Genomic DNA, 22024 nt, shown 5'->3' on the forward strand with positions numbered 1-22024 from the left:
GAGTTGGGTTTTGAAAAGAGGTAGATAGCAAATATTTAACCCGAACTACTCTTCTGGTTATACCTGAAGTTCTCCAGTTCCCTGAAGGACAGATCTGAGATCAAATCCCAGGTTTACCACTTGGAAAAATGCATGACCTTGGAGAATCCCTTAACCTCACTAAATCTTAAGTTTCCTTATCTGTAAAATGAAGATAACAACACATTCCTTACAGTGCTGTGGAGGGGATGAAAGAAGACAGCATATGTGTAAAATGTTACAGTGGAGAGCACCCACTCGTACTTCCCTTACAATACTCCGGATACTCCCAGGACTGGCCCTGAGTCATCCTGACCTGATTAAACTGCAAGCTCCCAGGTCCAGGGCATGCAACGCACACACACCCCCAGAGCCAGGGTGGCATGTAACTGCATACGTGCTTAATGTCAAGACGGAGATCATTCCAACATATTTTCCTAGCTAATAACAAATAATCCACAATGAAGTACGGAATGACTTTTCATTTATTTCTCTGCTTTTGTATTTTATTTAAACAATTGAAAAAAATCTCTTATTTCCTGTTGTGATAGTATAAACTGTGTTTTCTCTTCTCAAGTCTCAATTCCTTTGGTTTAATGAAAATCCAATAAAGAATAATAAATAAATAAAGTAAGAACTGTAACACCTATTATGTTTAAATAACATCCTCTCCCTGCCCCCGGAAAGAAAGTGTCCTTTTCCCTCTGTGACATCTAGATGGTATATTGATTCCTGGTGTATCTGTTACAAAGCAGACTAAAAGGACTGGCATTCGTCAGAAACAGCACTTAAAACTTAAAAAGATAAAGAAGTGCTGTCTGATCAACAACAGTCAGAGGTCGGTAGTCAATTCCAGGTCAGGATGCATGCTGCACGTCTAATGTGCATGTTAGAGAGAAATATCTCACATGCAAAATAGATACCCAAGTGGTAGGAAACAAACGTGTGCACCCAAAGGAGAACCTCACCTTACTACCCCTGTAAGAGGGGGAGACACAGAGACACCGAGAGAGACAGACAGACAGACATAGACAATATATACCAAAGACACACAGTAGCAAGAAATAAGTAAATACGGACTTCTCAGAATTTATTCTTCAGGAACGTTTCCAGCCAGACTAGGGCAACGAAACTGCTGGGTTAAGAGAGTCAAAAAACAGATTTCAAAACCAAAATTAAGCAAAAACAAGTATGTGTTCTTAGTATCAGGGCTGAACTTAAACTTTAGCTTCAGTAAGCTTTCCTCCAAGACCTACACGGAGGGGTCGTAAGGGTCAGATCACGATGCAGGCTCGTTCCCCTCCATCTTGTGTTTTCTTGTTTCTGTACTCTGGGCAAAATAATGCCCCACAATTTGCTTGTACTCTAAAGATGAAAAATGGGTTTTTCTTTTTCTTATCCCTTCAAACTTTTTCAGGATTTTCCTTTATTTTAAAAATGTCAGCACTTGGGACCAGTGGGTGGTATAATAGTTATGTTACTGGACTCCCACATAGTAGAACTGTGGTTCGAGTCACAGACCCAGTGGTTTAAAACTCACCCGGGCACCTGTGTGTCCAAAATCCTATGAGAAAAAGGAAGGAGAAGGGATTGTGGCATGGCCATCCCCCTGGGGAGTAATTGCTCACTTTCTGTCTCTCTGGCAAGTACATATACCCTATAGCAAAAATCTCTCTCAAAAATAAATTAAGGGACCAGCAGTTAACGTAATGGCTATGTCGCTGGACTCCCATGTAGTCGACTGCGGTTCATGTCCTGGACCTGGTGGCTTAAAACTCACGCCAGGTGCGTGTGCGTGCGTGCCCAAGATCCCGAGAGGAGAATGGAGGAGAAGGGATTGTGGCGTGGCCATCCCCTGGGGGGTGATTTCTCGCTTTCTGTCTCTCTGTCTCTGTCTGTCTGGCAAGTGCATGCGCCCTATAGCAAAAACCTATCCAAAAAAAAAAAAAAATTAAAATGTGAGCTCTAATTATTTAAAGACTAAGTCCTTAAAAAAGTCACGGTGTATTTTGGCATAGAAAATAAGTCATGACTTTTTCGACGAGCCAAAAGTAAAATATTTGCTTGGCCATTTCTCTTTCCCCTCCCCAATCTTTCATGTGTTTGCTTACTGAAATAGTGACTACTTGATTTATTCTTTCAAATCTCCAAGAAACAAAGTTCCTGGCATGTTACAATACTTAACTGACGGTCAATACATGAAAGACCCTACGAAGGAGCAGTATCACTGGGGTGCTCTAGTTTTAACCAAATATTCCACTTTTTATAACAAAGGTTTAGTCAAAACAGCTTAACTAACCTGGGACAAAAACACGAGTAGGACGTTTGGAAAAAGCTTTCCTTTTTCAAGCAACAAAATGCTAGTGTGTTCTATCATGTCTTTCAGCATGAAAAGTGAAAAGCAACTTGAGAAAATAACATCAAAACACATTCAGCAACTGGCGCCCAAAGTAAAAGGTGATATATCATACTGAGGCATTCCTCAAACTCTCTGGGCCCAAACTCATAGTAAGAAATAAGTTACTTTAAGTCACAACCCAGCAAGCTCACATGCCCACACCCACACACCTGAAGCAGAACAGCCACATGTAGTGTGCACTGATATTTCCCTTTTATGGTATGCTATCTTACACAATTTTGTGTTAAGAGACATTTTGGCTATAGGGTGCATAAGCTCACCAGAGAGTCAGAAAGCGAGAGATCACCCCCTGGGGGGATGGCCACGCTGCAATCCCTTCTCCCCCATTCTCCTCTCAGCATCTGGGACATGCACACACACACGTGCCAGCATGAGTTTAAGCCACCAGGTCTGGGATTTGAACAGCAGTGGACTACATGGGAGTCCAGCGAGATAACCATTATGCCACCTGCTGGTCCCACTGTTTTATTAATTTTTAAAAATACAGTTGTGAGTTGCAATTTGAGAAAATTGGCCTAGAGCTCCAATTCTGCCCTGTGCACTAGCTACGTGACCTTGTGCAACGTCTTGGCAGCTAAGTTTCTACTTTTATAAAAGACAAGAGCAATGTTACCTACCCGAAATGGTTGTGTGAGTGTTAAAGGAGTTTGCGTGTGAGATGCTTAGACAAAAGCCTGGAATACAGCACAAGCCTCATAAAATGCCAGTAAATAATAACAACAAAGAGGGATGGTCCTGTCTTCTCATTTCCACAGCCAAGATAATCGTGTCTCCATCCGCAAGTGAATGGTTCTCTACTGCGTGTCAATCTAGGGACACACTAGTTTTTTGGAACAGGTATCCAGAGAACAGCACGAATACATATTATGTATTCTAAGACAACGATGCCGCCCAGTGAAGCGAGGTGACTTGCCTCAGAATTCTGTTTTCATCAACCTGAATGACTTTATGACTTATTTTCTCTTCTTAGAAAACTGATTTACACAATCACTTTCCCAAGTAGAATAATAGAAAAAAAAAAATACACACAGATTTGCAAAAAAAAAAAAAAAAAAAACAACTTCTGAATCTACAAAGGAAGCCCTGGTACTGAAATACTCAGCCGTCATAATTTGTTTTTATGGTATGACATTCTGTAAATATATTCCTGCTCTAATTATAATTTCTTATGCAGAAAAAAAATGTTGATTCTTATCTCTTCCAAGGAGGTTGTCAAAATATGAAATCAATGTGTATTTATAAAATATGGATTAATGTCACTCCAAATTCTACGCATGGTTAGATCTGTCTTCTCATCAGTCAGACTTTCAGACTGTTGATGAAACAACTGGGAAAGCAGGGGGGGATCTACTTCGAAATTGATCCTGATTTTTTCTTTTCAGGTTGGAAAGAATAAATTAAACCATTATATTAAGTGAGGACTGTCTCAATATAAAAAGAGATTTAATTGTCATCAGCTTTTTCAGGCTACAGTAAATTTGACCTTCTCAACATACACTAATTTGCAATGATCATAAAGAGGTACTATACATGGAATAAAATTAAATACGTTAAATAACACTGGGTTTTAATGTCTTCCATTCTTTTCTCAAAGAATAATCAGAAAAATAATACAGAAGGGTGTTGATGACGTTAATTCTGCTTCAGAAAGGATATTCCCTCTGCAACACATAGATTGCCAAATAAAATTGTAGTTTTGTATCAAAGCTACTAAAATTCTTCTGAAAACCAGCTTTGGGGAAATTAAATGGACATAAATCTGCATAAATAATTCAATACGTTTTAAAGCCAGGCAGGCTATATTATCTACTTAAGAATGAGGATGAGATCTGTTTGTGTTCTAAATTAAGCTTCGCACATAATGCTTTCCCGGATTTCACAAGTTTATTTAAACAAATAGTAATGTTTGCCAAATGTATACTATGGGACAGATTTTAATACAATTCTATTATGACCATTATGTGCCCTGATGCAGCTTCTTTATATATGAGAAAACGTGAGTGTTCACAGATAGCTGAAAACTGAATTGCACTGTGAACGCTCTGGCATACCCTACTCCGGAGAGGAGACTCTTGAATGAAAGAAACAATCACCAGGATGTTACATGTGCAAAGTACAATTTTCAAGTACCTGGCATGCTTGGTTATTTCACTTAAAATAATGGAGCTAATTCCGATCTCACTGATGTCATCCATAGTTAATGAAAGCAATTAGCACTAGCAGAATTCCACGTTCATGAACCTGAGTGAATTTATTCTTTGCAGGGTTTCAGGTCAGAGCTCCCCACAGCCTCCCAGGCCACCAAATTACTCTACTGTCCACTGCTCAACGGCGTGCCCTTCACTTCTTGCCGAGAGTACTCTTTAAACCACGCCTCCCTCAGCCCAAAGCACAATTAAGTCACATGTCACCCAACATGGGGATATACCTGAGAAATGCCTCGCTGGGTTATTTCACCGCTGTGTGGACATCGTAGGTTGTACTTCCACAAACCAGGATACTACTGCCTCTACACAGCCGGGTTATACAGTACAACATATATGGGGTCTTCTGGAACCTCCTAAGCATATGTGTTCCATCAGTGTCAGGAACGTTGGTACACAGCCCCTAAATATATTTCACAAAAATCCCTAAAAATAGATACCACTACATGTAAAGAAATGAAGTCAATAAGTGGTATATATATATAAGATGGCCACACTGCAATCCCTTCTTCTCCATTCTCCTCTTGGGATTTTGGGTGCACACGCCTGGTGTGAGTTCAGGCTGCTGGGTCTGGACTTGAACCATGGTCAACTACATGGGAGTTCAGTGATGCAACCATTATGCCATCTGTTGGTCCCAAATGGTATTTCTTAAATCTTTGTTTACTGGGTAGAAACGAATGAAAGGAACTGTCCCACCCTCCCCTTTTTTACTTTTAATGTAACAAAATTAAAATGCAAAATGACTATTGATCATGTAGTCGGGCATTCAAAAGCCTTATTGATCATATCTTGTAGAAAAGTCATAAAGCCATCAGTTAAAATATTTTACCCAGCTAACAGAACCATTTGGCAAGTTCTATAGTAATGGTGGTAATACACAAATAAAATAAAATCCAATTTTAATAAAGGATTTTGGTTAGCTGGAAAATAATTTACGATCTTCTTTTTTCCTGATATTATTTCAAGGAATACTTATAATAAAAAAATCATACAGGGACAGCTCCACAGTACAACATTGAAGCTTGGTGTATAGGAAGTGGGATACTATGTGGCTGGTCATGGTTCAAATCCCAGCCCCAGCAGCTTTAAAAATATACGTGTGTGTGTGTGTGTGTGTGTGTGTGTGTGTGCCCCAAATCCTGATGGAATAGTGAAATGGAAGAAAATGGACTGCACTGTGGCCACACTACACTGGGGTACTTTTTCTCTCTGTGTGTAGTGAGCACATGTGACCTCTGGCCAAAAGAAAAAAAACCCCACCATCATATAGACCATATAATGAAATGGCGGAGGAGGCTTTCCTCTGGCAATGTGAGATTTTGATGGGCTGGTGAAGAAGACAAGGTTGGGAGGACAGAGGTAGTTAGCAAAGAGTGGTGAGAGGAGGTCAGGGGTTATGGGAGCTCCCTGCTGCTCGGCTGTGAGGATGGCAGAAGAGGGAGATGCAGCACAGAACTGTCTAGAAAAGCACCTGCTTTCGACATTCGCTGCTATTCCATAAAGACAGAAATGTGGCTAGCCCACAGTCTCTCTTACCACTCGTGCTTCTTGAAGAGACTTCCGAAACCCATCCAAAGCACAAAATAGGCTTAATAAACTACGTGCTTAAATAAAAGTCCAAACTGAAGGATTGAGTTATAAAAACATAGACAGTTCTCTAACAACCCTAGACAGGGCACTTATTCAAATGTCATTCATTCTGTGAAGCAAACTTTACATTTTAACAAATTCATACAAAATGAGATTTCTTTGAAACATTATCTTTAATGCCAGCGGGCATGTGCATGTGCATGAGAAAAGGAGAGAGAGAGAGAGAGAAGGCACACCCCAACAGAGCTGATCACACTACAATCCTTTTTCCTCCAATTCTCCATCCTGTCAGGATTCTGGACACACACATGCATATACCCTGCATGGTTTTCAAGCTGCTGGGGCCAAGACTCAAAGCCTGGCCAGCCATGTGGGATCTGGCTTCCTCTGCACAGCGCCTAACTGCCGTACTCTGAGCCTGCTCCTACTTTTACTTTCGTGGACATAAAATTCAAACAACAGAGAAAGAATAAGATACAAAAGCCTGAGGATTCATAAGTGGTCCTTATTGTTTTGTTACTGACTTACTCCATGGTCCATCACATGAGTCAAACTAATATGGCCCTCATGTGTTAGACTACAAAGGTCTACAGATTCCAGTGAAACACTCCAGGGCCTTAGAACAAAAGCAGCTCCTAGACGTAGGGAAGGCTTCCTTCCTCATTTCTATTTTTTTTCAATGTTTCTTAAACACCATGATCTCTCAGAGACAATCGACTGGAAAATTCTGCACATCTGGGCCTGGATTCACTGCTCTTAGCTGGGCCCGTTCACGTGTTCGTGGCCAGCAGTAGGCCAGCTGAGGACTGGTTTGGTTCAGAAGCCTCAGCTGAGACAAGTGAGCTGTGCACCATGAGTCAGTCACATCCCTCCTGCAGGTTAAGCTGCAAACGTTTGGGCTTGCTCTCAAGGCGACCCCCGAGAGGCAAGAGCAGAAACACAAAGGCACTTCTTCTAAGTTCTAGATGTGTCTCGGGTCATAGGGAAAGTCATGATGCGTTTTTGCATAGAAAAACGTATCATGACTTTCTCAATGACCCAATAGTTTGCTAACATCTTTTTGATCCCCTCCCTGGACTCTTTTTTTGTAAACTGTGGTAAGTATACCTAACATAAACTTCCCCATCTGAATCACTGTTAGGTATCAGGTACATTCACCCATCACCACCATCTGCCACCAGAATGTTCACCTTGCCAACCTGAAACTATATCCATTCAACACTAAGTCCCTGTCACTCCCTTACCCCAGACCCTGGCAACCACCTTTCTGCTTCCTGTCTCTATGAATTTGACAACTCGAAGTATTTCTTTTGTGTGGAATCACAGGAGTTGTCCTTTTGTGACTGGCTTATTTCCATCAGTATGATGACTTCAAGGTTCGTCCTTGAAGCACGTGTCACCATTTCTTTCCTTAGGGCTAAATAATATTCTATGGTACGTGTGTACATTTCATTGATCTGTTTATACATCAGTGGACATTGGGTTGTTTCCATCTTTCTTTGTCTGTTGTGAGTAATACTGCTATAGGGTATAGGAATATCTATTCATACCCCTGTTTTCAATTCTTGTAGATACATACCCAGAAGTGGAACTGGTAGATTATATGGTTTTTTGGGGTTTTTTTTTGAGAAACTGCCCTACTGTTTTCCACATCAGCTACAGCTACAACATTATACATTCCCACCAACAGCCCACAAAGGTTCTTACTCTCCCTGTTCTCATCAACACTTGTTATTCTGAGGTTTGTTTCTGTTTTTGATAATAACCAAACAGTGGTGAAGTGGCATTTCATTTTAACTTTGCCTTTCACAAATAATTAGTTACAATGAGCATCTCTTCACGTTCTCATCAGTTATCTGTATATCCTCTTTGAGGAAAAGTCTGTTCAAGTCCTTTACCCATTTGGAATCTATGTTGTTGAGTTTCCGGAGTTTTCTGCATACTCTGGTTATTACTCCCTTAGCAGAAACGTGGTCTGCAAATAATGCTTTCCTTTGCCAATGAAAACTCTCTTTTAAAACTGGAGAAGTTGATGCAGAAACTGCTATAATTTCTCAGTTCTAAGCACTATACCAGGCACCAGAGATACAGAAATGAACAAGACAAAATTGTCAGAATCACGATTTCACTTAAAAAGGAACAGAGAAAACATTAAAATTGTAACACAAGACGTCGTGGGGGCATAGTGGTTACGCACCTGGAACCACATGGGAAAGGTCCCAGGTTTGCAGCCCGGGACCTCCCTGGGCATGCTGGGTATGCATGTGCATGCATGTAATCAAGGCTAGCTGACAGTCGGGATGGACCGTGGCATGAAGACCCAGCTGAGGGTGCACGCTCTCTCTCTCTCTCTCTCTCTCTGCCCCCTCTCTCATGGGAGAGGTAAACTCAAAATGTATAACACACTATGAAACGTTTTACAACAGAAGAACAAAGAGAAGACCCTGGGTGTTCAGATCGCTGGATAAAGGGAGGAGTCACCGTGAAGGCACCAGAGGTGAGCCTGGGGCCTGACAGAATCAGATGACAGGAGCGAAGACTAGGACAGGAACAAAAGATATGGTAATAAAGCAAGCAAGGGCCAGGTCCTACACACCATTATTTGTCATGAAGAAAACGTTCTTTTCTCTTGACATCTCTGACGATGGCTGTAACTGTCTGGACTGTGTGGAAAAACCAAACCAAACCAAACAGAAAGAAACACCGTATCCTGTGGACAGAGTGTGGAAAGCTCCTAAACATGCCCAATGTTAATCATGCCAGAACAAAAAAAGGCACCCCCTGGGACAGGTACGTCAAGGAACACACTCCCTCCCCACGCTGGATATGGAGAGTGGACTCATCCCTGTCATGCTGGGATTTGCAGAATCGGGGCAAGGAGCCTCTGACTTGGCCTGGAGGAAACTGAGGGCCTTGCGCATGTGCTGTGTCTGGGTACTCGGAACTCTTTAAATATTTCACTGTGGCCTACGCTGGATTTAGAAGAGGAGAGGGAACGGACTATGCATATTCTCAAAGGACGTCCATAGTAAGAGCAAGAAACCTGGCATTCTGAAAACAGAGTGACTTACAGGGTTGGGGGATGCACGCAGGGGAGCAGCAACAAAAACTCATCTACAGAATATGGGTCAGCAGGTGGTGTAGTGGTTAAGACACTGGACACCCACATGGTCGACAGTGGTTTGAGTCCCGGATGCAGTGGCTCAAAACAGGCCAAGCACGTATGCGTGAGTGCCCAAACCCGAGAGAATAGGGGAGAAGGGATTTTGGCATGGCCAATCGCCATGGGGGACGATTTCTTGCTTTCTATCCATCTGTCTTTGTGTCTCCAGCAAGTGCACACACCCCGTAGAAAAAAATCTCTCTCTCAAAAAAAAACAAAAACAAAAAACCTGCAGAACATATAAACTTATTCATGAGGTATGCCTAGAAATTACTAAGCTTTAGGAAGACTGGACTTCCTGTCCACCTAAATCAACAGGGACAGGGACTCAGTGCTCCTCACACATTAACGGAAACATGACCCTCAATTTAACCGGAGGACTAAGTTTGAGCTTATAATGTATTTCATCTTAATTTTGTTCCTAACCCCTACCCACCCCACCCCCCCAAAAAAGGCCAAGAATAAGGACAAACTCAGCAGCAACCAGCATGACAGAACATGCTATGGGCTCCAGACAGTATTCCCCCCAAAGAAGGGCTCCCACCAGGGTTCCACGCTCATGTCCTGGGCCTCCCTCTTGGTGCCAGGTGTGTGCATGCCTGCAGTGGTCACAGCTGCCAGGCCTGGGGTGGACTGCAGCGTGAAGACCCACTCGGGTATGTGCCATGCTCTCTTACCTTCTCTCTTATGGAAGAAATGAACAAATAACTTACAAAAGAACTATTCAATCTGAATTCTATTAACCTCTAGAATTGACTACTAATTTATAAGAAATACAGGAGATGGAGAAACATATTAGCCTATACCACAGGGGTGAGAAAATCTACGAGGCAATGTGTTTCTTCAACTACTTCATTAAGAAGAAAAAAATAATGAAAAGAGGAAGCCCACGGAATAAAACTAAAGAAGTCCATCAAGTGATTGCAACGGAAGGCCCTTTCTGGATCCTGATGTGAATAAACAAACTAAAAAGGATGGCCAAGTTACGATTCAGTTGGAAACTGGACATCTTCTAGCTATCTGATGCTAAGAAATTATTTAAAAATTACTGCCCATGCTTTAGGATTGCTAATGGTGTGATGGTTGTGCTTAAAGAAGAGAGACCTTAGCTTTTAGAAGTATGTATTCAAATATTAATGAATGGAATGATATGATGTCTAGCATTTGCTTCAAAATAATATGAGAAAGGAGAGAGAAGGGAGTAAAGATGAAAAAAGGCTAAAGAAGAGTTCAAAACATCTGAAGCAGAGTGACGAGTTTAGTCTGCTATTTTGTCTGTTCCTCTACATGTTTAAAATTGCTCATAATAAAAAGCTGAAATAATTTTATTGTATACCCAAATATGATGGTTCAGAATATTCTATCCAGGATAGAAAAGGAAAGCTCTTGAAGAGTATATAAAGATATGGAAAAATGTTTATGGAAAGATTTTTTAATAATTATTTATTATTATTGTTATTATTATCTTTCAACTTGTTATAGGACACGTGCGCTCAAAGAGAGACAGAGAGAGAGATAGAAGGAAAGTGAGAAAGCAAGTCATCAAGTTCTGGACTTGAACATCAGTTGGCCATGTGAGAGTTCAACACCTTAACCACCATGCCACCCACTGACCCTTGAAAGATTTTTTTTAAAAAAGCATTTGTGCATGTACATGTTATCTATACATATAGCCATGCCTAGACTTAGCTCTTTCTCCCTACATATTCACCTATTTTAAAAAGAGAACAAATATTGACCAGCAGATGGCTCAATGGTTATGTTACTGGACTGCCATAAGGTTGACCATGGTTCGAGTCCTGGACCCAGCAGTTTAAATTCATGTCGGCACGTATGCATGGGGGCCTAAAATCTCTAGAGAAGAATGGAGGATCTTCTTGAATGCATATGGAAAAAATAACATAACTTAAAATTTTTACTTGCTATCAAGCTTATAATGCATATTACATTTTTCAATTTGAGAGTATTGAACATACATTTAAAACATAAATATATTAAAGCTAGAATGAAATTTAAAAGATTTTTTAAAGTTATATGAAAATAAAGACAATTAAATTTATTTTTACACGCAACACGATTAGCTATCAGACAGTTACTGAGAAAGTACCTTGGACAAATCTCTGAAGTTACTCGGCAAGGTGAGATCCAGTTCCTCAGATTCGTAGTTAGTGATGACCCAGGGAAACACTGGATACTGATTTAAGTCATTGTAACTCCGTCCTGGTAGGGGCAAACAAAGTCACTTTCAATTTAAAATGAAAAACTAAATAATAGATGCGCTCATATAATAAGAACGATGATTTTTAGGTGCCACTGTTCTCAGTGTTGCCTATATAGTATTTCATTTAATGTTCACAATAACGTTATGAAATTAGTATCATCTCCCTTTGACAGATGGAAAAACTGCACAAAGTGAGTCATTTGGGACCAGGTGGTGGTACAGGGGTAACCCAACTGGACCCCCTTGGGAAAGGGGAGGGCTCATGTCCAGGGACCTCTCTGAGGAGACGGGCTGCATGGATGCACACACATACTCATGATCGGGGCTAGCTGTCATGAGGACAGGTCACAGAGTGTAGACTCTGTTAGATGCCCTTGTCTCTATCTCTGTCTCTCTTGCAAAAGAGATAAATAAACTTTTTAAGAAGTGAGGTAATGTCCCAACTCACACAACGAGCAACGGTCAAGCTGCATTCAAATCCAAATACTCTAGTCCTAAAACTAAAGTTTACTTGATCCTTCCTTTCAGTTCCCTTATTACCCTCCAATGGATACCTTCATTACTTTGTATCTGTAATTGTTACCTAATTTTCTCTCTGCTTAGTCTTTTCCCACCACAATTTACCTTCTTCTTATTATTATCATTACTATTATTTTTTTAGAGAGATGTTTGCTACACGGCATGTGCACTCACTGGAGAGACAGAGAGCTGGAAAGTGAGAAATCAACCCCCAGAGAGGATGGCCATACCACAATCCCTTCTCCTCCATTCTCCTTTTGGGATTTTGGGTACACATGCACATGTGCTTGGCGTGAGTTTTAAGCTGCTGGGTCTGGGACTTGAGCCATAATCAACTACCTGGGAGTCCAGCAACTTAACCATTAAGCCATCTGCTGAGCCCTCCAGTTTACATACCATCTTTAAGTTAATTTTTAATAACTTTCTAATATCACTGATATCCTCAAATACTAGGAAAAGTTTCCCAATGAACTGAGTACCAGCTTCTCGAATTAATATACTCTTCACCAATAGTCTCCACACCAACACTCTTCTTTTCCTCGTATCTTTATGAATAGATACATTAAGCATACACAGAGAGACACACATATACACACAGAGAAACTATACCACTAACTGTTTTCTAGGTCTACGTTGTATTTTCTTATCTTTGGATGCTTGCTTATACTTTCAGTTTCACATGGAATGACCTCTAACCTCCTAACTCCTCTGCTAACTCCTCCTAACTCCAAAGCAATATCCATCCTTACACCAACTCCGAAATCTTTCCTACCACCTAATCATTTTCCTCCCTCCCTGCCCTTGTAATCCTCCTCCCACGGCCTATCTCTTTTATCAAACTCACTCTAGAATCACGTACAATGGTAAGATCCACTCGTATTTAAAACCACTTTTCTAGAGGGAGCACCGTGATCTTTCCTCTTGGAATCTCCTCTGTACCTTGCTAGAAACCAGGTCGGTGTGTTGAACTGAATCTTGAAAGTTTCACAAATACACTCCCTTTTCTTTACCACAGTTGCCACAGATGAAAAGAAGGGGCACTTTCCTATTTTTTTTTTTTCCAAAATACTGTTGTGGTGAGTGGTTTCGATGACAGTACATGATTGCAGACCTTGCACAGGGCTATCGGAGCTTCACGTTTTCATATGTGAGTCGTAGTATGAATATTCCTTAATATTTTACTCGCGGTTATCTACTTCCTAGGTTGCGTTTTGTTGTTTCATCTCATGCGTAGCTAAGCTATAAAGCAGTTCTTACGCGTTCATGTGGTTCTTCATCCCCATCATTCTATTGAGTCATCGAGAAAGCCATGATGCACTTTTGCATAGAAAAACGTAGAATACGTCACGACTTTCCTGATGACCTAATACCATGAGTCCGTTATTACTATGCTAAATCATCGTAAATTTTCATTTTCTCTTTTAAAATTGTTTTCAAGTAGCCTACTGTTCACATATAGAACTGGAAATCCCATGACTGAGTTCATTTTGATGAGGTGTTCTAGCAGTAAAAGGGCCCATAAAAATAAGCTACTATACCAGTACTCAAAACAGTCTACCCAGATTACAAGGATTAATTATTATTTGGCATAAGTCGAGGCATGGATTTAGATTACCTGCTATCGTGTTGAGAAACATCAAATACTCGAAATTTGAAATCTCTCTGTGCTGCCACCGCTGGGTCATGTTAGAGGCTTTAAAAAGTTGACGTGGACTAGCTAGTGAGATACGCCTGTAAGAAACAGAATTCAGTTGAGGATCAATTTAAATGTAAGATGAATGAGATCATAAAAAATCATGAATTATGTATGTTTATCCATTCATACTGAAATCAGTAATTCTGAAATCAGTAATTCATGTTCGGCTAATGACTGCTAAAAACGCTTCAGTCAATAATCAATGGTTCAACAAATGAATTAGACCAGCCACGGGTCTATTACACACGCTCTGCTCATTCAGGTAAGCTGTCATTACGAGGCCTTTCAAACATCCAGTTTCCACAAGGGTTGATTAATAACAGTACCATTTATAATTCACTAGTTAACTGACATAAAAAGAAGAAATTATATTATGTGTATATAAAATTATATTCACCTGCTTATCAATGTTAATAGTTCTCTCTTAACAACAACATGTTTATACATTATATATTTAAATGTATTTGCAGACCCTTTGTAACAAGAAGAAAGTGGGTTCTAAACTATTGGGTGTTGGGAAAGCCATGGCTTATTCTTTTCTATGCAAAAAAAAGCATCATGACTTTTTCAATAGCCCAATATTTAGGTATCTATTCATAGAAAGAGCTAAAGGAAAGAGAAATCATTGAGATTTTAAGAGAAGATGAAGCTGTCTGTGGACCCTTGCTTGTTTCTAGGATGCATGTGCTTGCTGGACAGGGAGAAAGAGCAGGAAGGTGAGAAACAGCCCCCAGATGGGATGGCCACGACACAATCCCTTCTCCTCCATTCTCCTCCTGGGACTTGGGCTCCCGTGCACATATGCCAGGCTTGTTTTTCAAGCCGCTGACTCTGGGATTCAGACTGCATAGTAGGCCATGCGGGATCCAGTAGCCTTCACAAACATGCCATTGGCTGGCCCTAGGGACTCGATAAAATGTCAATACCAATGAGGACAACTCATGGGAAACGGGTGCAGGAGTCATCAATACGTTCAAAGTCTAAAGTCTTAGAGAAGTTTAGGTGTCACAGTTCTACCTACCACAGAGGACAAGGCAGCTAGTGTTTCTTTTCATTTTTATTGAGGTATGATTTACATATGATAAAATCTATCCATTGTATGGAATACTACTGAGCCATAAAAAAACTAATGAGATCTTGCCACCTGATACAAAGTGGGTAAATACGGAAGATGTCATGCTAAGCCAGCCAGATTATGAACGACAGACTGTATGTCCCCACACAATATATACAGGACGTCTGCACTTAATGGCAGAAACTGAAAGAGTGGAAAAGATATCAAGTCAGAGACAGCAAGTGTAGATACTGGAGACTATATAGGAGGGGTGGATAGTTGTGGATGAGAAGGAGGGACTCAAAAAAAAATTTAACAAACACCTGGGCAGCAGGTGGCTTGGTGGCGCGTGAGAGAGAGACAGTGAAAGAGAAAGTGAGACATCATCCCCCAGAAAGAAAGTGAGAAATCATCTCATCTTCTCCATTCTCCTCTTGGGGTCTTGAGCATGCACGCATGTACACCTGGCATAATTTTTAAGCCACCGGGTCCAGGCCTTGAACCGTGGTTGGCTATGTGGGAGTCCAACACCTTAATCACCCTGCCACATGTCAGCCCCAGTCTGCAATTTCAATAGATCAAAACTGAAACTCATCCTCTGTCCATCCACTCCTTCTCACAACACCAATTATGGGGAGGGAGGGTGAACACACACCCCTATTCCTCCAGTGCTCTGATCTCAGTAAAAGCCACGGAGCAGCTCGAGCTGAGAAGGGAGCAGACATACTGAGAGCCTTCCACTCTTACTGCCCCCCCAGGTAAATAACTTCCAAACCCCATCAATTATATTTCCTAAAACTTTCTAAACAACGTTGCCTCTTCAAGTACACTATCACCATCACAGATCACCTGGATTTCTACCACAGGCTCCCAACTGTCTCCTGGCCCACACCCTTGTCCTAAGATCACTGAGTCCCGGTGACGCTCGCCCTTGTGCATTTCTTTCTTTTTTTGGAGAGATTTTTGCTATAGGGCACGTGCACTCGACAGACAGAGACAGACAGAGAGACAGAAGTGAGAAATCACCCCCCAGGGGGGATGGCCACACCACAATCTCTTCTCCTTCCTTCTCCTCTTGGGATCTTGGGCATGCACACACATGCACCCGGTGTGAGTTTTAAGCCACCAGGTCCGGGACGCAAACAGCAGTCGACTACGTGGGAGTCCAGCGACATAGCCATTACGCTAACTGCTGGTCCCCGCCCTTATGCATTTCTGTGGACACTGGAAGCTCTGCCTTGCTGCTGGGCCTGTGCACACCTCGTTCCCTCTTTCAAAGGTTGACTGGTTCTGCTTCCTCTAATCGAAATGTAAAAGAGCATGGAAAGACATCCCTGATGCCCTTATCCAAAGCAAGTCAACTCTCTCCACTAATCACTACCGTAACACCCTAATTTTATCCTTCCTGCCACTTATCACAACCATTTAGCTTACACATTTGTTTAAATATGTACGGACAAGATAATGCCTGTTTTATACACTGCTGGGTACACTGTAAGGGCTGAAAAACTATTTAAGAAACTGATGAATGAATCATGACTTTAAACTTTCATTCACTGTGGGAAGACATTACATAGAGTTCTAGGGTATGAAAAACATACTAGGTGATAAATAAAACCCGAAATAAAAAAAAAAAACACCAGTAAAAAAAAAAAACAAAAAAACAAAAAAAAACTTTTTCTTTTTTTTTCTTATGAGAGACTTTGGTTATATGGCACATGCGCTTGCCAGAGACAGAAAGATGGAAAGCGAGAAAGCATCCCCCAGGGGCGATGGCCACACTGCAATCCCTTCCCCTCCTTTCTCCTCTCAGGATTTTAGGCGCACACACATACAAGTGCCAGGTGTGAGTTTTAAGCCATTGAGTCCGGGACTTGAACCATGGTCGACTATGAAGTCCAGCCACAAAACCATTACGCCATCTACTGGGCCTGAAAGATAATTTTTTTATTAAGCTAAGGATATTTGCTGTTCTATTCTGAGCCATTTCCTCTGGAACTCTGAAATTCCTCGTTAAATTATAGACATTATCTAACCAAAATCATAACTGGCTTTAAGAAGCAACTATTTTCCAGGAGGCCCAGTTTACGTAAAAGTTGTGACCAATGGTGGATCTAAGAGATATCCCCAAAAGGTGGGGCTTAATTTCCTTCCCCTAAGGCCTGGGGTGCATTCAATGACTCACTAATGAATACAATGTGACAGAAATGAAGGAGGACGTGCAGCCAGCAGAGGACGTGGCGTTTAAGGCGCTGGACTCCCACATGACAGACCATGGTTCAAGTCCCAGCTTTCCCACTTTCCTTCACTCTCTCTATCTCTGGTGAGTACATGGGACCTGTAGCAAATTTAAAAATGAAAAACTAATGGTAAATAAAATTAAATAATTAAAAAAAAGAAAGAAAGAAAGAAAGAAACGAGGGAGTTTAACTACCAAGGGCAAGTCACAGAAATACATTAGGGCTCCAGCCTTCTCCTTTCTCGGGCCTCTTGCTCTGCACAAAGCCAGCTCCCTCGTCATGCGGGTGCTCAAGCAGCAAATGGAGACGCAGGCTTCAGGCTTAGCAGTCAGGAACCGAGGTCACTGCAAAGGGTTGTGGAAGAAATGTCCTCCAACCCCAGGCGCTGGAGCTCCGCTAACATCCTGACTGCTATTTGTCTCGGTTCTATCTATAATAAGGTATTACCTTAAAAATCTGAGTTAGACTGATCAAAAGAGCTCCAATCACTGCAAAATTAGGTATGCTAAAAGGAAACCAAGATTCCACTGCTAATATGCTTTAATCAATAGAAAAATCCCAGTGCTCACTCTCTTCCCAGTCCTTAAATTAGTTAACCAAATTGTATTGATGGTGAATCAATACCCACTACAAAAAGAAATAATCAGTGATGGGATTTTTAGATAGAGCCCACTGACCAGCACACGGTCAAGCTCACGCTCCCAGTTCCCTGTTCCATGAGAGCTGCCATGGCATTTAACGTGGCTCTGAGCTCTTCACTAGGTTACTGTGAGCAACATAAACACCAGTCACTAAGTACCTACGTATACACGAATTAACATTTGATCTCATATTTACCACAGGTTAAATGGTCTTTTATTTTTTAAGGAGAGATTTTTGCTATAGGGAGTGTGTGCTTGCTAGAAAGACAGAGAGAGAGAGAGATAGACAAAGAGACAGAAAGTAAGAAATCAGACCCCCCCCACCCCTTGCCAGAGGGGATGGTCACACCTCAATCCCTTCTCCTCCATTCTCAGGATTTTGGGCACACACACAAACACACCTGGCATGAACTTCAAATGCCAGGTCCGGCACTTGAACTGTGGTCCCCCATATGGGAGTCCAGTGCCTTAACCACTACGCCATCTGCTAGCCCCATTTAAGTTTTAATTAAATATATTATAGTTAAAAAATATTCAATATACAGATTGTTTACATAAACAAAAAAATTATAGGGACCAGCAATTAGCGTAATGACTATGTCGCTGAACTCCCATGTAGCTGACCATGGTTTGAGTCCCAGACCCAGCGGCTTAAACTCACTCTGGGTGCGTGTGTGTGCGTGCCCAGGATCATGAGAGGAGAATTAAAGAGAAGGGATTGTGACGTGGCCATCCCCCCTGGGGATGATTTCTCCCTTTCTATCTCTCTGTCACTGTCTTTCTGGTGAGCACACGTGCCCTATAACAAAAACCTCTCAAGGGAACCAGCAATTAGCGTAATGGCTATGTCGCTGGATTCCCATGTAGTCGACCGCGGTTCGCGTCCCAGACCCGGTGGTTTAAAACTCACGCCGGGCGCGTGTGCGTGTGTGCCCAAGATCCCGAGAGAATGGAGGAGAAGGGATTACGGAGTGACCATCCCCCCCGGGGGGTGATTTCTCGCTTTCTGTCTCTAAGGTCTCTCTCTGTCTGTCTGGTGAGCGCACGTACCCTATATCAAAAATCTCTACAAAAGAAAAAAAAAAACCTCTCAAAAAAAAAAAAAAAAGAAAGAAAAAGAAAAATTACATAGAAATTTTCTTTATTACAAATGTAATAAAGAGAAATTCAATCTCTTTAATCAAATGTATGAAAAAATTTAATCTGATTTATTATATTTGGTTGGTGAAAAAGTAACTGCAGTTTTGTACTGCTGAAATTTGCCATTTGATAACTGGATACACTCTTAAGTAAATGTGGTTGTGTTATACATAATTTTAATGTGCATTTCTCACTTTATGTTTTTCTGCTAATGACGTATTAGCTGCTGTTTATATGTATTTTAGACTGGCAATGGTCAGCAAAAAGCAAATTTAAGTCATTTTCTTAGTCAAGTTCAAAATGGGTCGTAAAGCAGCGGAGACAACTGGCCACGTCACCAAGGCATTGTCCCAGGAACTGCGAATGAAGGTTCTGTGCAGTGGTGGCTCAACAAGTTCTGCAAAGGAGAGAAAGGCCTTGAGGATGAGGAGCACAGTGGCTGGTCACTGGAAGTTGACAATGACCAACGGAGAGCACTCATCGAAGCTGATCCTCTCCCAGCTACATGAGAAGTTCCCGAAGAAATCAACCTCAATCATCCTACAGTCATTCAGCATTTGAAGCAAAATGGAAAGGTGGAAAATGCTCACTAAATGGGTGCCTCACAAGGTGGCAAAAATTTTGAAAAATCACCACTGGGCCAGCAGGTGGTGTGGCGGTTAAGGTGTTGGATTCTCACATGGCTGACTACAGTTTGAGTCCCGGACCTGGCGGCTTGCTTTTTCTCACTTCCTCTCTCTCTCTCTTTCTCTCTCTCTTTTATAAGTATATGTGCCCTATAGCAAATTGAAAAATAACAATAACAACAAATAAAATTCTGTTCTCCATTTTGGCTATTGTGAAAAGAATGTAGTGGCACTGCACTGTAATCCAAATATAAACATTTTATTTTATCTTTTATTTTATTTTATGTACTTGCCAGAGGGTGCATGTGCTCACCACAGAGAGAGAGTGAGAGACAGAATACTCCAGTGGAAGGTGGTTATGCCTCAATTCTTTCCTTCATTTTTCAACCTCACCAGGATTTTGAGCACTCATACACACACACACCTGGTGTATTTCTCAGGCCAGTGGGGCTGGGATTTGAACTGCGGTCAGCCATGCAGGATCCAACTCCCAATACACAGCATGTAACCACTGCATTATGAGACTGGCCCTGGCCCAATGCATGCATACATACATATACAAATGTGTATGTATATATATGTATATGTATATGTATATGTGTGTATATATATATATATATATATATAACTTGAGTAAAGATGTGTATGTATACACATACATGCACATATACCCCTCTATAAAATCCGTTTTCAAATGACAGTATTTTTGAAGAGTTCTTAAAATATTAAATTTTTTTTATCAAAGATAAAAACTGTAACTGAAACAGTACTTTTGCTTTGTGTGGGAAAAGGTTAGGGAATCCTTTATTTGAAGATTATTTGCTGAACATATGGACTCTCCGCTGGACACGGCACTATATGCTACAGAAACATGAACATATTACAGTTCAGCTGACTCAAATACAACATAAGGGCCAGCAGGCAACATGAGGCTAAGGTACTGGATACCATATGGCTAGCTGTGTGGTTCGAGTCCTAGACTGGGCAGCTTGAAAATCATAGCCGAAATCCTAAGAGGAGATTGGAGAGAGGGGATTGCAGCCTAGCCATCCCATGTGGGATGATTGCTCACTCCCCCCCAATCTCTAAGTGCATGCACCCTATAGCAAAAAATAAAATAAATTAAAATAAAACTTAGTATACTAATAATCATTATTTCCTGTGGAATATAAAACAAAAGTTCATACCTGCAAAATAAAGGATAAGAGCATAAACACACAGTAGTGTTTTTTAAAAATAATTATTTATTTTATTTATTCATTCATTTATTTTTTAATTTGACCAAAGAGAGACAGAGGGTGAGAGTGAGAGAGAGAGAGAAAGTGAGAAAGCAAGCCACCAGATTCAGAACTTGAACCCTGGTCAGCCATGTGGGAGTGTCCAGCGCCTTAACCACCACACCACCTGCTGGTCCCACCAGTAGTGTTAATAAGAAAATGATATAGATGATTTCTCATCTAAAACGGTACCTGGTTTGAGGCAATCCGAAACTCGTCCCGACACCAACACGAGGGAGGTGGTTAACCACTTTCTTGACTGTTGCCGAGTCTGGGAAGTTGAACATGACAGCCACTACGACAAATAATTTTTAAAATTAGAATACAAGATGATTGCCTCTCTGGAAAATTGACTTCTGGATCCAATGAAATATTTACTCCTAATTCAGGTATCTATTGAATCTAATTCTTAGGACAGTCCCTGTAGTAGAGTGCCTATCAAATTTCAGCTCATATCTCAGGCATGACATTCATTTCACTTATTTATAAGCTCCTTTACCATCGCTGGTTTCTTCCCCAAAATACCCTCAGGAGTTTCGAACGACTGTCGTAGCTTTGTTTGTGACGTGAAGCAGAGATTGCCCACCTCCAACTTTGAATTTACACAACTGAATTTTAGCAATTCAAATATTCCTTTACATTTCCAGAAAGAACTAGTGAAATGTCTAAGGTAATATGGTTAACAAGAGTTAACACCGAAAAACCACAGATGCGGCCGTGAAATGATCAGTCATATTTACTTCCGACGAGAAACAGTTTAACATTCTCTTTACGATGTTTCTGTTTATACAGAATATGTTGATACACACCAGAACGATGAGTGAGAGGAAGGAAACTTTTTCCTCTATGGTTAATCAAGTGTAAATGTTTTCTGATCACTTCTATTCAATAATTACACATAGACAAAACATCTAGAAGCAGAGATCCATGTAGAAGACTATGTAATCACATAAATATTCATTTTTGAGTCAGCGTTACGTTTTTATCCATCTTAAAAAGACATGAAATTAAAATGATAAAATGAGAGAAAATTTAGAAGATAGCAATTTTATCACTCTTGAAATAATAACTACATATTAACTTCAATTCCAGACCCATGTGTCAGCTGCTATAAATGCTTACAGAGAAGGCGTGCGCACACACACACACACACATTTTTTCTCTCTCTAAATATATATATATATATATATATATAAAACATACATATATATAT

The 22024-nt window shown here is 40.9% G+C and overlaps 1 protein-coding gene across 1 annotated transcript in view; it reads right to left on the minus strand.

Annotated features, from left to right (window-relative positions):
* The window catches only part of LOC102499849 (lipopolysaccharide-responsive and beige-like anchor protein), a 358799-nt gene that overhangs the window by 234152 nt on the left and 102623 nt on the right, over nt 1-22024 (minus strand). Inside the window, exons 7-8 of the mRNA XM_006162336.2 lie at nt 13753-13868; nt 11505-11617 (exon numbers count right to left, since the gene is read on the minus strand). Of these exons, the coding sequence (XP_006162398.1) occupies nt 11505-11617; nt 13753-13868 (229 nt within the window). The remainder of the gene's footprint in view (nt 1-11504; nt 11618-13752; nt 13869-22024) is intronic.

This window comes from Tupaia chinensis, unplaced genomic scaffold (genome assembly GCF_000334495.1).
Source record: "Tupaia chinensis unplaced genomic scaffold, TupChi_1.0 Scaffold139871_1, whole genome shotgun sequence".
Classification (NCBI taxonomy): domain Eukaryota; kingdom Metazoa; phylum Chordata; class Mammalia; order Scandentia; family Tupaiidae; genus Tupaia; species Tupaia belangeri.